The sequence below is a fragment of the Oryctolagus cuniculus genome, chromosome 13 (assembly GCF_964237555.1).
Source record: "Oryctolagus cuniculus chromosome 13, mOryCun1.1, whole genome shotgun sequence".
NCBI classification, from domain to species: Eukaryota; Metazoa; Chordata; class Mammalia; order Lagomorpha; family Leporidae; genus Oryctolagus; species Oryctolagus cuniculus.
In genome coordinates this window covers 12683005-12699476 of record NC_091444.1, presented here as the reverse complement: position 1 = coordinate 12699476, position 16472 = coordinate 12683005, and the positions used below count along the sequence as shown (strand labels likewise).

General features: G+C 33.6%; 1 protein-coding gene across 9 annotated transcripts in view; it reads left to right on the top strand.

Moving 5' to 3' along the window:
* KCNT2 (potassium sodium-activated channel subfamily T member 2) overlaps nucleotides 1–15675 on the top strand; it is a 411093-nt gene extending 395418 nt beyond the window's left edge. For 6 of the 9 annotated variants that reach the window (XM_051820439.2, XM_051820437.2, XM_051820440.2 and 3 more), the window contains 2 exons: nucleotides 7915–7999; nucleotides 13219–15675. In XM_051820439.2, the coding sequence (XP_051676399.2) occupies nucleotides 7915–7999; nucleotides 13219–13330 (197 nt within the window). In that variant the 3' untranslated portion in view covers nucleotides 13331–15675. The remainder of the gene's footprint in view (nucleotides 1–7914; nucleotides 8000–13218) is intronic. The other 3 variants (XM_008268722.4, XM_002717687.5, XR_007909589.2) reach the window with 2 other exon arrangements.
* The last annotated feature ends 797 nt before the right edge of the window (nucleotides 15676–16472 follow it).

Genomic DNA, 16472 nt, shown 5'->3' with positions numbered 1-16472 from the left:
TCTGTTTTCCTTCTGAAGTAAATTTTCAACAAAGTTCTTGCATGAAGATCACCTGCAGAATTGTCAAACTGGCAGAGTTCTGCTGCTTTATCACTCACATGTTAGAAAGTTCACTTTTTATATTGTCTCAACAGGTAAATTATAGAGAAAATATTTTAAAAGTTCTGAAAAACATTTAAAAGTCACTAAGTTGCAAATATTTTCCAGCGGACAATTGAGAATTAGTTCAAAATATAAGTTGTCAATGCTATCATAAGTTGGTCATCACTATCATAACTGCAGGATCAAGAATTTCTAGATTATCATTGCCTTACCAATTTTTTAAATGTGAAATTATCATCTACAGAAAATGCTTTCATCTTACATGAAATGTCCTTTGTATGTGGTTGAGTAATTTTGTGATTTGTTTCAGGTTTAGAATTCGAGAAAAATAGTACCTCTTGATAATAATAAAAAGATATGAGTAGGCTTTCAAAGAGGCCCAATTATAACTTGCTTCAAGTGACCTTGCTTCAATAAACTGTAGAATTTTGACACTTGAGACTATGGAAATCATTCCTTTATGATCATGAAGGAATGATAAATTCTTGAAAAAATTAATGAAGATAAGTTATAAAAGTAAAATGTTTAGGAAAATTTTAAGACTGATGGCAAAATTTTCATACCTGTATTATGCTTATATAGTATTTCATTAAAAAACTCTCAATTTTGAAGCAGGGAGATACACTTTATTTACATTTCGAGAGATGAAAACCAAGCCTTGAGGCATTAAATGCCTTACTCAAAGTGAGTAACATGGGGAACTAACTCACGCTGACATTCTTCCATGGAAATCTATTAGCATCATTAAAATTTTCTGAGATAAACATACACTACTCACAAAGATTTTGATTAGATCGCAGGTACACAATAACTCACTTGGGATTTATAATTCAAAAATCTGAAAATCAAGTTTTTAAATAACTTAGATATTAAATCCATTTGGATGTAGAAACTACTTGTTTCCTTTAATTATCCCATTTATTCTGAATATTTACATATTTTACTACAAATATATTCATATTTTACTTAAAGTGAATTTGACTGCCATTTTAGACTCTGCTCCTGGACACTTTTGTTGTTCCCCACATGAATTGATGTAATTGATTGATATTCTTCTTACTTAAATTCTTCATTCAGCCTTCATTTGTGAGTTCAGAGTCACAAGAATGTGTCTGTAAGGTTATTCCTGTAGAAATATTTGTCAGTATCAATGCAGTAAAGATCTGGCATCCACATCTCCCAAATAAAATTCCTGGGGTTAGTCAAAATTTTTAATTTTTAAAAATTGTATTTATTTTCATCTTACTCAAAAAGAAGACAGGGATGAGTGAGGAAGAGAGAGAGAAAAAGAGAGAGAGAGAGAGAGAGAGAGAGAGACAGAGACAGGTTGAGTGATAGATGTCTTCCAGCCAGGAATTCTATCAGTTCTCTGACGTGGAGAGCAGGGACCTAAGCACTTGGACCATCATCCACTGTCTTTCCAGCTGCATTTTAAGGAAGCCGAATTGGAAACAGAGGACCCAAGACAGGTACCAGAGCTCCAGTATGAGATGTGAGCTTCACCAACAGTGGCTTAGTTTATTATACCACAACACTGGCCCCAAATCAATTTTTCCCATATTTTTCCCTTTTTTTTCAAATCAAATGTTGATCTTAAAATAGCTGTCAATTTTGTTAGAAACAACCAGCATTTTGTTTCTTTCTATGGCTTGTATTTATTCCATAGGAGTCAAGCAGAAAATACATTGCTTCTCTTACACTCAGAGTCATGATGGGATTATATGAGATTTCAAAAGCACATATAGCATGAGCTGTTTATTACTGTAGTTCACAGGTCATAGATAATTATAAAGAATGTTATAAGATTACTAATGCTTCTATTAAAAATGAATGTTTGTAATTCTTTTGCCTTAAAAGATTTTTCTAATAGAAAATTAATATAATTTATTTTTTTAACTTTTATTTAGTAAATATAAATTTCCAAAGTACAGTTATGGATTACAATGGCTTCCCCCCACCCATAATTTTCCTCCCACTCGCACCCCTCCCATCTCCCTCTCCCTCTCCCATTCCATTCACATCAAGATTCATTTTCAATATAATTTAATAATAAAATTACCTTTAATAGCATCTTTGCATAGAATCAATGATTTGCTTTATTTACATTTTTCAAACAAGTGTGTTTAAAATGTATTATTTGTACATAATTCTTTACAATGTATATAGGTATTCATATTTACATATTTCCCACATAAAATAATTTTAGTGAAAAATACTGTTATAGCAATAAAGATAAAAAGAACAAAAAATCCTCACATGTTTCATAGTCTACATTATAGTCCGGTAATATTTTCTTTTTTTTTTTTTATTTGACAGGTAGAGTCATAGACAGTGAGAGAGAGAGACAGAGAGAAAGGTCTTCCTTCTGTTGGTTCACCCCTCAAATGGCCGCAAAGGCCTGAGCTATGCCGATCCGAAGCCAGGAGCCAAGTGTTTCCTCCTGGTCTCCCATGTAGGTGCAGGGCCCAAGCACTTGGGCCATCATCCACTGCCTTCCCGGGCCACAGCAGAGAGCTGGACTGGAAGAGGAGCAACTGGAACTAGAACCCAGCGCCCATATGGGATGCCGGTGAGACAGGTGGAGGGCTAACCAAGTAAGCCACGGCACCGGCCCCCCAGTAATATATTTTAAACCTGAAAATTTCAGTTGAGACACATCTCACCTTAAGGAGTTTGAAAGATGGAATCAAAGAACTAAATACTTTGGAAAAATTAGCCTAAGTGACCTTCTACAAGTTCTGATTACTTTGTCTTTATTTTGGAAAAATTATGACACAATTTTAGAAAACATAGTTACCTCAGGGCTGGCGCTGTGGCCCAGTGGGTTAACACCCTGGCCTGAAGCTCTGGCATCCCATATGGGCACCGGTTCTAGTCCCAGCTGCTCCACTTCCAATCCAACTCTCTGCTGTGGCTTGGGAAAGCAGTAGAAGATGACCCAAGTCTTTGGGTTCCTGCACCTGCGTGGGAGACCCGCAAGAAGCTCCTGGCTCCTGGCTTCAGACTGGTGCAGTTCCAGCAGTTGCGGCCACCCAGGGAGTGAACCATCAGATGGAAAATGTCTCTCTCTCTCTCTCTCTCTCTCTCTCTCTCTCTCTCTCTGTACTTCTCTCTCTGTGTAACTCTGACTTTCGAATAAATCAAAAAAAAAAAAAAAAAAAAAAAGGAAACATAGCTACCTCAAAGTTCCTGGCATTGTCTACTGACTATCTCTGCGTTTTGCGGCAGGCTATACTATCTCTGAACTTTAGGTTCTTCAACCATCAAAGATTAATAATGCATTATCCATCAACAATCTGTTTAGGCTGGATCTCACAGTCACTATAACTACAGTTTCTAACTATTGACCTCATGATGTGCTTACAGATGTTTTTAATAGAACAAAACGGCAAGTAAGTCTTCCTGAAGTGAACTGCTGCTATGAGTGGCTAGCCAATTTTGATATGAATTTGCTACAGATTATATGCAGCTTATAATGTAGGAAATGCCAAAAGAAGAATAAAAAGAAAGCATTTTAAGTAAAAGAGGTCTATACCTATCTTTTTATTACCTCCACCAGAAAACCTTATTCTTTGTAAATTTATTATTTGCCTGAAAAAAGTATACAGATTAACCAAAAACTCTTTTTACAGCTATCATGATGACTTAGTTCTTAGTCATTCTCTTTCTTATAGAAATTAAGTAGTCAAACTTAAATGAAAGAATTGTAGTTCCCAACCAAACTGTGGGAATTATAGTAGCAGCAGTAGTTGTAGTAGTGGGAACTGTGGTGTTGGTAGTAGTTATAGAGACACCATCACCTTTCAATTTTAGACTCTTAAAATTCACTAATGGATTTTCTTTAAAAAAAAAAAAAAAAACTTCCCGAAATCCTAGCAAGTCAAGTATTTTTCTCTGTACAAAATTATTCACATATTGATCCTAGAACAAAATACCAAAGGGAGAAAAGGCAGCACAGCTAGATATTTCTTCAAGAATGTTTTAGCAATAATTAGTATTTAGAAGGGATAACTACAGTTACTCTACTGATTGTACAATTTGTTATTTCAAAAGAAATAGGCTCTGGATCTTTGTTTTCTTGACATATATCATTTACCTTTTTCTAACATGCATATGTGCATACTGTCTGTATAGATGATCATATGCTCCTAATATAGTTTACCAGACTATGGGAGATTTTGTGTTATTCTGTATTTCCAAAACTGATATTTTCTTTCGTGGTTTCATCTGTGTTCAATTCTGCCCATAGAACATTAATGAATCAAAACAAAGCAATCTTAATGCCTTCATAATAGACAGCATAATAAAGATTTCATACTAAAGATTTCAAACAGGGCAATTGCTGAGTTGATGATTTGTAGCAAATTAAAATATTTGAGCAATTAATTTTTCATGAAACCCTAAGTTAAAACCTATGGTTTGTTTCACGTAGTCATACTATATCCTTTGCAAAACATTAGTTTTTCAATGATACCGATATTTTTAAACAATTTAACCTAATTGTACTAAGTATACATATTTTTTTCTTTACAATTGAAAATTCAAGTGTTATGTTTTACTTTTCACATTCACTGTTGGTTGAGTATAAATAAACCAGGTAACAAAAGTATGAATTTGGTAAATACACTAAAGCAACAACAAGAAAATTCTGAAGACTGTCTTAAGTTCTCAACTTAAGTAACTAGAAAAAAAAGAAATGATAATGTGCACATTGGAGAAAAGGAAGCATGCATTTTTGTTCCTTTAGGGAAGGGAAAGAAGACAATTAAGCCCAGTATAGGCAGGGGTCAAGTACGTGGCCATAAAATAAGAAAAATGCACCCGCATGGAAGACCTGGAAGAAGCTCCTGGCTCCTGTCTTTGGATTGGCACAGCTCCAGCCGTTGCAGCCTATTGGGGAGTGAACCATTGGATGGAAGACTTCTCTCTCTCTCTGCCTCTCCTCTCTTTGTGTAACTCTGACTTTCAAATAAATAATAAATAAATCTTTAAAAAAACAAAAATATGAAATCTTTCAGTGTGAAATAGTCTTCATTAATATACTTTCTGAAAATTTCTTGAGCATGATTTTTTTTTGCAATATGAATTACTAACACAAAGTACTCTAATCAGATGTTTTGCTGTTTGAAAATTTTGGTTTAATAATTGTCTATGTTAATGAATGTAGGAAAATCAATTACTTTGTTAACTACTACTAAAAAACCTTTATTTTTATTGTATAGAATTTCTTATAATGTTTGTAATAATCTTTGTGTGAAAATGTAGTAGAGTAGTTTTTTTTTCAAAAATTCAAAAGAAAAAGTTTCAAAATGTAATTTTTTTCAATGTTGAAATAATAGCTTCAGTGTATTGAATGTGAATGTAAGATCTTGGGTCTTTGTAGTTTATCAGTTCTGCGTTTTGTTGAAAATCAGGAACATGGTGAATATATTCACAGCAGATTCCCTTAGTAGGTATTTTGGTTGGGTTGGAAAGAGAATCTTGGTTCTGTGATTCATGAAGCCAAATTTACCAAGAAAACATATTTTATTCAGTAAACATATTACATGTTTGTGCAGCATCTTATATGATTTGTGCCTTTTTAAGGTCAAGGAGAGAAAGCAGGAGTGGTTAGTTCTGATTGGACGCTGTCCGTGGTACCCACATGGGATCACTGAGTTGAGGACATTAGCAGAACATCTGCAGCAGTGTCTTAGGAAGCGTTAAATTCTTCCATATTACAATAAAACAGGCTACTTGAGTAAATAAAAAATGGATGCAATCATCACATAATTAGATCAAGTGTTGGAGATTTTCCTGTTATCTCGACAATTTTTGCATTTTTAATAGGTAAACCAGGTCATCAATGAATTTTGGCTTGACTCCAGAATCCAAATTGACAATAACACCCTGTTAATAATCAAGAAGAAATATGGATATTGATATTGACTAAACTTGTGTTTCCTGTATTATAGTTCAAAATCACATTGTATAAGAATCTTAGACTTATATGACTACATTGATAAAGGAAATAGGGACTTTCTAGTAGACCAATTTCTTTCCATAGCATGTGATTTAGTCTTCATGATATAATATCAATCTGTGTTTTTTTATACCGCAGCTGTGAAAATTCACAGAAAGGGGGAATTTATCAAAAAGCACACATGAATCAAAACTTCTTTTGTAGAGAGAAATGATCCTGATAATCTCCTGTTAGTAAAATGTGCTGTAAGTTAGAATTGAGCCCCATTTGCAAAAGAATCATTATGTCCTCATTGGAACTCTAAGCTCCACTCCATTGAATTAGCCCCTTATCCCTGGGCAGGATTGTCATATTTAGCAAATGAACATACAAGATTCCCAATAGAATTTGCATTTGTTATAAACAACTATTAAGTTTTTAGTAAGTTAGTATGTCACAGATATTTGACACATGTTAAGTTAGTATGTTACACATATTTGATACATATTTATGCTAAAATTTATTGATTTTTTAAAATTCAGTATCACTACATTCTATATTTTGCCTGGCAACCCAAATATTATTGTATTATACAGTTACTTCTTAAAGACTAATTTTATGTGCTGTTGATTATCATAGTTTACTGGAAATGTGGTAAATTAACTTATCTTATAATGTATTTGACTTATAAGGACTTTGATTTATAGACTTTAAAAAATAAGTAAATCTGCATATCATCTTGAAGTACCATACTGGAAATATTGAGTATTTCACCTTAATATGATTCATTTCTAATCATAGGAACGTAGTGATCAGCATTGTTTTATGAAAATTATGTATATTCTGTGGAGCAGATTTTCATCTTGGTCAGCTATGTTGGGCTTACAAAATCTTAATCTTAATTTAGTATAGATTTTTGAATACTAACGTATTTCTTTTAGTATAAATTTTGTTCTTGTAGTTTTGTACACTTGTCTGCAACTGAAGTGGATAGGAGGGTACCATGACTTGAGAGCAAGGCTTTTAATGGCATTCTCAGAGGGCAAACCTTTTACCCTTGGGAGGAATTATGTTTATTGAAGTTTGAGTCCATGTAACTTTACATTTATATCTTATGATTACCTTAAACTCTAAAAAAATTGAGACTCCCAAAGCTCTTTTTTCTCAATAGCTTATGTGATGCCAGATTTGTCAGCCTAAAGGTGTCCTGGAGTAAATTAACAGTTCAAAAGGACATAGCCTTTTATTTTTAAAAATATTGTTTTTTTAAAAAAGTAAATGTTCCAACAGCACAATTTCCTAAAAACTTGGATGATTTTTTGTTCCAGAGGATTCTTTGCATTCTAAAAAAAACATTAGCATGGTTAATATCAGATGTATCATGTGATGAAGTAAAATGTAATAAGGGACTTTTAGCTTTTTAGATGCATTTCTGTCATGTTTTCTAAATAAAAATGCAGTTACATGATTTTTCAGAGAATATCATGTATGAATATTCTTTTCTGGGATGACTTTTTGTAATTACAATTATTTTTTATAATCAATAAGGTAAAATAAGTAAACATTGTTTTAATCATTTCTTTAATAAAGATACTTTTTTCAGTGTAATAGCCTAAGGGCAGACTATAACTTTGGTTGTTCCAAATAAAATTAGAAATTTTGTTTTTATGGTGTCTTGGAACAAAAAATGGGAGCCTGATGGGTATTTTCAATGATCGTAATTTGAAGATAGTCAAACTTTTGTACAAAATCTGGCTTTCAGAAAACTATAGCAAGATCTAATTGGCAACTATGTGGTTTGAACATAAACTGCTATGCAATCGTTCCTGTAATCTTCTGTAAATAGTATAACACTGGCATTTATCTTCTAGATGAAATGAATGATCATCAGAGTACACTCTCCTACATCCTGATTAATCCGTCTCCAGATACCAGACTAGAGCTGAATGATGTTGTGTAAGTTGATCTCATATCTCATCTAGGCATGTATTTTTAGAAAACTACTAATGTATTTTATTTTTTTTTATCTCTGTCAGTATACTTATTTTTGCAGTATTTAGAAATCCTATGTATAATTCAATAAACAAGTGAATATGATGTGTTGTTTAGTGTAATACTCTACCCTCAAAAATAGATTATAGAATTCTTTAAAAGAGTGGTATAAAGTAGGAAATGATGACAAAAATTCCATGTTGTGTGAGCTAATATATATTTAGAGAAATAAAAGAAACCCAATGGAATTATAAGAAAATAACTAAAAAAGTGAAATATTTCACACTATCAAGATGCCTTAAAGATCCTGAATGCCAAAGTAAAACAGGTGAAGGCATGTGTTATGGGAATAATTTTATTTATTTAAAATACGGATTTTGCAAATACAATTACAGCAAGACTGCCCTAAAGATGGCTAAGTTATTTTCCCTGACTTCAAATTGCCTACATTATAACTATAAAATTGTAACTTAAGAAAAATAAAAATATGACTTTGGTGTATTTAGACATCGTTTAGACAAAATTAGACATCATTTGAGTAACATAGACAATGCTTTTCTAAATTTAAAGTGGAAAATATTATTATGAGTTAGAGCGGTTACAAGGATGTCAGACTTAAACTAAACTTTGAAGGGTAGCTGGGACTTGCGTTGGTAGAGAACAGAGGACATTGTGGAACATGAAATATGGCCTGAGAAAAAGCATACTATGTTGGCCGGCGCCGTGGCTCAATAGGCTAATCCTCCACCTTGCGGCGCCGGCACACCGGGTTCTAGTCCCGGTCGGGGCGCCGGATTCTGTCCTGGTTGCCCCTCTTCCAGGCCAGCTCTCTGCTATGGCCAGGGAGTGCAGTGGAGGATGGCCCAGGTGCTTGGGCCTTGCACCCCATGGGAGACCAGGAAAAGCACCTGGATCCTGGCTCCTGCCATCGGATCAGCGCGGTGCGCCGGCTGCAGCGGCGGCCATTGGAGGGTGAACCAACGGCAAAGGAAGACCTTTCTCTCTCTGTCTCTCTCTCTCACTGTCCACTCTGCCTATCAAAAATTAAAAAAAAATTAAAAAAAAAATTTAAAAAAAAAAGCATACTATGTGGGAACTGCATATCATGTGTCAGCTGGCTCTTTGACTAGAGTTTGTATTTTTAATAATACCACTGTTTAAATTGTTAAAGATGATATTGGAAACATAAATAAGGAAGGGCCTTGGATGACAAAATAAGGAACTTAAATTCTGCTTTATCCATGATGGGCAGCCCTTGGACATACATGAGTGAGAAGGAAGCCAGGATTTAGAAACATTTTGCAGTCATTGATATAAGCCTTGGTACCAAGTTCCTAAGGAGACTCTGCTCTTGGGAGCAGGTCCTGCCTGGGCTACAAGTGATGCTTACCCAAGGGGACTAGTGACATGAAACAGGTGCTAAAGATTGAGAAGTCTTCGTGGGTGTTAGGTCCACAGGATGCTTAACTTCTAGAATCAGGAAAATATGGTCAGAGACTAACAAGGATTGAGAACATTCTGTGATGCAGAGCATAAAATGGATCTATGCAAGTAGTTTGGAACTAAATCTATTTATATGCAAAGAAATAGAAGACTGTGTTTCTATGTTTCCAGGTTTGTGGGAGAGTCTGCCTGGGGAGGAGAGGAGAGGATAGGGTTTTGTTTTGTTTTGTTTTGTTTTGTTAGGTTTTGTTTTGTTTTGTTTTGTTTTTGAATTAGCTCTGCGAGAAGCAAAATGATTGGGTTAATAGGATGAACTAACATAGATGTGGGCCTGACTGTGGGGAAACCAGGTAAGAAAAACAGCTGGGAGGGAGCTAAGAATCTATCAGAGCGTCAGTATCCCAGACTGTTTGTTATGAAAGTAAACAGTAAGACTCGGTGATTGTGTTAGCAACTGGAAAAAGTAGGACAGCACAGCTATGAGGTTTCATAACTTTGTGATTGCAAAAAGAGAAAAAAAAAAATTACACATCAAAGCAAGTCAAAATGGGGGACAATTTTCCAACATGGAGATAGGATTTTTGGCTGGGGGAAAAAAAGATGATGATCTGGGCCCCCATATATTCTTGAAAGTGCTAAGTGTAAGAGCCTAGAGAGCACGGAGCTTTGAGGAGAGGTTAGTCCTATACAGAAAATACCTTAGTTTTTATTTCCTATGTGAAGAAATCTAAAAAGGGATTGATTTTTTTCAAAGAGTTCCATAAAGAAGAAAACGTAGAGGATTATTGACCTGCTTGGTAGAATAGGGAATGGTTTTCAAAAACATGTTAGGAAAATATAGCAGCAGGATTGAGTCTGGCCCAAAATAAATTTGAAAAGATTCCTAAGGTTTACCTAGGTGACAACTACCACTTTTGCAATGCTTTTTTTTTTATTGCTATCTGATAATACTGGTTAGAATATAGGAGTTTTGGAGATTCAGATTAATAGCAATTTAAGCTACTTGGCTTCTTAAGGCATTTTCAAAACTTACATCCAGGGTGATGTTGAATTTATGGAGGTCTTTTTTAAGATCTTATTTATGGTGCATCTAGGTTTCAGTTGCTCATCCTGGAGACCTCAGCTGTGTGACTAAAATAAAAACAAGCTGTTTTTTTTCTCAGCAAAAAAATTATACATATCTTCATTCTTTTAATAACCCATAATTATAAGCAATTTAAATTAAATCTTTATCTCTGTTACTCCCAAACTCTTCTCTTTCTCAATAACTACAATTGCTTTAGTTTTATAGTTTAATTAAGATGTTTGTATTTATATTTTATAATAAGTTCTAAGTTTCTTGAGCCTAACATGATTATTTTGCATGATTATTTTAAACACAATGTTAGCCTTTTTAGTTTATGTACATGTCCTTCCATCAAATATGTATGTTTATAATTGCAAATAGTTTGCAAAACTTTTATACTTATAATTAAAATAATATGTTACAATACAGCCTAAAGATAAAATATATATATTTTCAGAGAATTTTCTTTTAGACACTCATTTTATGTCAATTGTAAGCTAAAGCATCAGTTTGGCTGCTATTAAAAAATCCTTGCTCACATCAATAAAGTGATCTGTATTTGTGGCATTGAGATAATTAAATTTCAGAGCAATGATCAATTATCATGAAAAATGCCTACCCTGACAAGTAGGGTATAAAACCACAGTTTGAGAAATTTCCTTTACTGGATTCATAGGTTTAGTAGGGGTAGTAATAAGGGAGGGGACTTTTACCACTGCATCAGTGAATTTTGGGTATGTTGGATTAAACTTACTCCTGTATGTTTTTCTAAATATTAACTTCAAAAGTTCATTGTAAATGAAGGAACATCATTAATTTGATTCAAAGAACAGTAAATCACTAGGTAATATGGTGTTTAAAAAGCTTAATGTGCACTAATAGTTTTCTTCATCGATCTACAATGCTATTGATATTTAAAGTAGTTACAAAGCAGTGTGCGGAGATAGCAAAATCTAGAAAATAGACCCAAGGACACCAGTCTCAACTGTTATTTGATTGAGGACAGTAGACTGATGTGCTTTCCATTGCTTTTTCTTTCTCTTTTTAATGTATATTTTATGAATATTTCTTCCCCTGCCTCTTTTTAAAGATTTATTTATTTACTCGAGAGGCAGAGATACAGAGAGAGAGGGAGAGACAGAGAAAGGTCCTCCATCCGCTGGTTTGCTCCACAAATGGCTGCAATGACCAGAGATGGGCCAATCCAAAGCCAGGAGCCAGAAGCTTCTTCTGGGTCTCACACGTGGGTGCAGGGGCCAAGCACCTGGGCCATCTGCCCCTGTTTTCCCAGGCCGTCAGCAGAGAGCTAAATTGAAAGTGGAGCTGCTGGGACTGGAACTGGCAGGCATATGGGATGTTGGCGCTGTGGGTGCCTGTTTAACCTACGATGCCACAGTGCCAGCCCCTCTCCTTTTGTTTTTAAGGAGAAAAACACGATCTTAATTAGAGTTCTCTCCTTTAAATTAATTTCTCCAGGCATTTCTTATTCTTCCCCCTTAAATTATTCTAGAAATATGAAAACAAGACTCTCAGAAGCGGCATTGCATGTGTTTACTTTCTGCTGTCCCTGCTGAACCCGCAGTGGCTTCCCACTGCCTTTCCAGTGAAAACAAACTACTTGCCTTGAAACCTGAGGTCCCTCACCAGCTGTTTCAGCCTTTCTTTATACTTTCCCTATCACAACCCCCTGCTCGGAACTGTTTCAAAGGTCAAATACATTTTCTGTTCATATCAGGGATCTTCCTCCTCTGTCCCCTGATTGTCCCACCCTAGGATGGCATCTCTGCTCTGCTCAATCCTGGAGACAAAGGTTCAACCTGTCACTGCAGTGCGGCATTCCCTCGTTCTCAGTTGTCCTTGCCTTCTTGGTGCGATGTTTGGGATTCCCTTTACTTCTTACTATCTACTTCAAAGGTGATATGCCAGTCTGTAGGGCGGGAGTCAGGCTGTGTTATTCTTGTATTCATAGGCACCAACACAGTGTCCTACAGGTGTTCAAATCACGGTGGCTGATGACATATGTCTCTGGGCAGTCTAAAGTGAAGCGTCTCAAAACAAATGATAGTATTAAGGAAATGTATGACTTTTTTCTTGTTTAGTAAACTGAATTAAAATTATTTTATACTTTGTTATTATCATCTGCTATTCAATAACTGGAATTTTATATGAATAATTTCCCAGCTAATTAAATAATAAATATACATAATGTTTGCATTTATTAAATCATGTATTTTACAATACTCAAATTAGAAGAGACATAGAAAATATTTATATTAAATTACTAATTTTATGAATGACAAAAATAACACTAAGAATAGTTAAATAATGAAAGAATCATCTCTTTGAATGAAAATGACCAAAGTAAGAGAATAAACAAAATACCAAAATAAATCATGAAAATTTGATAAGGTTAAGTTGCTAAAATTGATCATAATTGAATTTTTTTGATTCAACAACATCCCTCATTATAATCTTTTTGAGCATGTAAATAGTAATAAAAACACTGCAAAAAATTATAGGCTAAGAAAACAGTAAATCCTTCCATTACTGTTTCATATGGAGACATAGTTTACATAACCCGAAAGCTTGACAAAGTAGAAATATAAATTACCCAGGTGAATTAATGTTGTTTTTATTTACAATTACAAGCATATTTTCCTTTTTTTTTTATTAGGTACTTAATCCGACCAGATCCACTGTCCTACCTTCCAAACAGTGAACCCAGTCGAAAAAACAGCATCTGCAATGCCACTGGACAAGACGCACGGGAGGAAACTCAGCTTTGATAAAAAGAAAACAGGAAACTTACTTTATTCTACAAGGGTCTTGATTGAACTAACAAAGTGAAAGGAACCAGACTGGAATATATTACATTCTCTCATATTAAAAAGAAAATCTATTCTCTTACTATTCCATATCATTTTAAAACTTAATATACTATTTATTGGTTCTTCCTCTATTAATATTTAAAGGATAAAAATGGAATGATTTTTGAAGACCTATATTAAAATACTAAAATAAAAATTTTATATGTAATTGTTCAACAGTAATTCAAACTGTATGGAGTCAATTTTAAAAATTATTAAAGTTTTATGAAAGTAAACTAAAAATCTTAATTATATTTGGTGTATCACAATGAGCATAGAAGAGCATTGCTCCTCTTATAATTTAAATGGTCATATTAAATTTAAATTTGCGGTTTTACAAAATTGAGCTCATCGTAAATGTCTAATCTTCTCCACCAAGAAATTCGTATGGCTGCCTTTTATGTAAGAATCATGGTTTTAAAGTATAAAACCTTAAATCATTTCAACCTTTTTTTTGTTCTGCCTTTTCATAAGCTATCATATCCACCTTAGTATTCAAGATGCTCATAGCATGTTTTATTACACAGATGAAACAAAAATATAAACAAAAAGAAATATTAAGGACCTGAGCTTTTTGATAATTTGTGTCTATCACACTGTTTATACCAAGAAAAGTATACTAAAAACAAATATCTAGTGTCTTAAAAGAGTGCCTAGCATATAGAAAATATGTAATACATATTTGTCTACTTAAATCCAATAATTGAAATGTTAACTGGATTCCTTGAGCCACACAGTAATGATTTTCATTAGTCTGTTGAGCGTTAACATTTTTCATATAATTATTTAGTAAATTTCATTAAAAATACTGTAAAATGGAAAGAAAATTTATTCTTTTTATGGACTTTAAGGTCACTTAAAACATTAAAAGTCTCCTTATGTCTTTGATATTAAAATAATCACCTTGAAAATATGTCAAATATTTGAAAAACATTGTGAGGAAAATGTATAACATTAAAATAAGTGATTCTTGTCCCATAAGTTAAAATGAATGATGCAGTATAATTTGACAGTTATAAATTTAAATATATATTGCATCTTGGTGACTGCAAATGCTTTTATCTATATTTATCTATATCCCCCTACAGAAATGGACCAAAAATGCCAAGATAATGTCCACGTGGTTGACCAGGTAGTTGAAGTGAGTTATTGTGTTTCCATCGGAGAAACACTGATAGGTTTTTATTTTTCTTCTAAGGTTATATTTTTGTTTATTTGTTTACTTGACATTGAGTTTTAAGTCACCAAAAAATAGAAACCATACTAATAGAAAGGGACATTTTGCCCCATCTTTTAATAATGAAACAGATAAATGGAAAATTGGAAAACATTTTTTAAAGGATAGACAGCCTAATGTTCCCCCAATAATTCTACAGAGATAAAAATCTGAAATCAAAGACTTTAGCCATCATATAATTTGACTTCGAGAAAATGAAATCTTTTTTTTTAGTATTTTACATTTTCCATGTTTTATAACAGTAAGTCATCAAGAATTTTCCTAAGAAGGAGAGTTTATCTTTCCATCTTCTTTGATGAGATAGACAGAGGCAGACTATATTAAAACAGTTTATTTAAAATTGGGAGCATGCCTTAAAATTTAAATATTATATGCATATATATGTCTGTGTTTTAAACATGAAATAAATTTGACAAACACACATATTCACATATAGATTGTTGAAATTGAAGGCAGAATTGAACTAATACATGTAACAGAGAAGTAATTAGCAAACTTGCTTCATATTTGCACATCAATGGTAAGTATGATGTTTTTTGAGTTGACTTTTTTAATTTCATTAAGTTATTTTTAGGAATAAATATAAGATTTTACAAATATATTTCCCCACAAGATCTGAAGTTTAGTATTTTTGCATTATGACAGTTGTTAAGACTAGGGTTTTAAGCTAGGATATGATTATATTTCCTATAAAACTAAAAACTTTGTTTCATAAATTTAAAAATAATTATTTTTGATTATGAATATTAGTCCAAATTTAATATTTGACACTTCATATCAGCCTGCTGTAATAATAGCTTGTTAGTCTTTCTGTTATTTAAAGAATAAAAACATGCTTATAAGACTTTTACCAAACTGTTGCCTTTTTAAAACAATTATACTTGCACATGAAAATAAAATATAAAGTCAAAAGTAGCTATTGTATCACTTTGAGAATTGGTTTTGTTTATTGTCTGTGTACATTTTGCTACTAGTTACATTGAATTGCTTTAAAATAAAATTATTTCCAATGATGAAAAATCTTGGTGTTTTTTGGCAAAATGTTGGATTTCTTAGATACGTTGTTTTCAAACTATAAAATTCATTTGTCACTGTTATATCTCCAAGCCAAAATAAGCATGAGTGTGATCTCATGGAAAATACAGCAAGAACTAAACGGTTGGTGAGCTACTTTTTAACATGATAGGTTCTGAACAGTCACTGCACCATGCAGGAAAGGAGAAGATAAAAGGAAGGGGAGGATGGGAGAAATAAAAAGGGGGATGTGCACAACTGAAAGAAGAAAAAGGAAGGTGATAAAAAAATGAATTTAGGTGCCACTAAAGAAATATGATCCACAAAACAGAATAATGTCCCAAATGCAGAAATACAAAAATTTATAGGGCAGAGGAGCAACTATTAAAGAAAAGAGAAATTATTTAAATGCTAAGTAGACTTCCCATTCCTGCCAAATCAAGTAGACACATTTCTCTCTGTCTCTCCTACTAAGAACAGCTAAAAACTCATAGATATTACAACTAGATAGAGATAAGGAGACTTGAACAGTGGATTAAGGAAGACAGGCTAGGCATCTCAGGACTTGAGCACAGCGTGGTGATGACTTCCTGGGATTTCTCTCTGCCTCCTTCGTACCCGAACTGGGAAATACTTAATGGGCAGCGACAAAATAATGTCCCAAGAAAAACCTCCTCTGTCCTTGCACAGGACTGGCTCCAGCAGCAAGCACTGCATCCATGCATGAGATGTGGGCTGTCCCTGCATTGTAGAGCCAGGGAATGGCTTCTAGAATACAGAGTTGTCCACACATGCAGGTGCCACATGGCT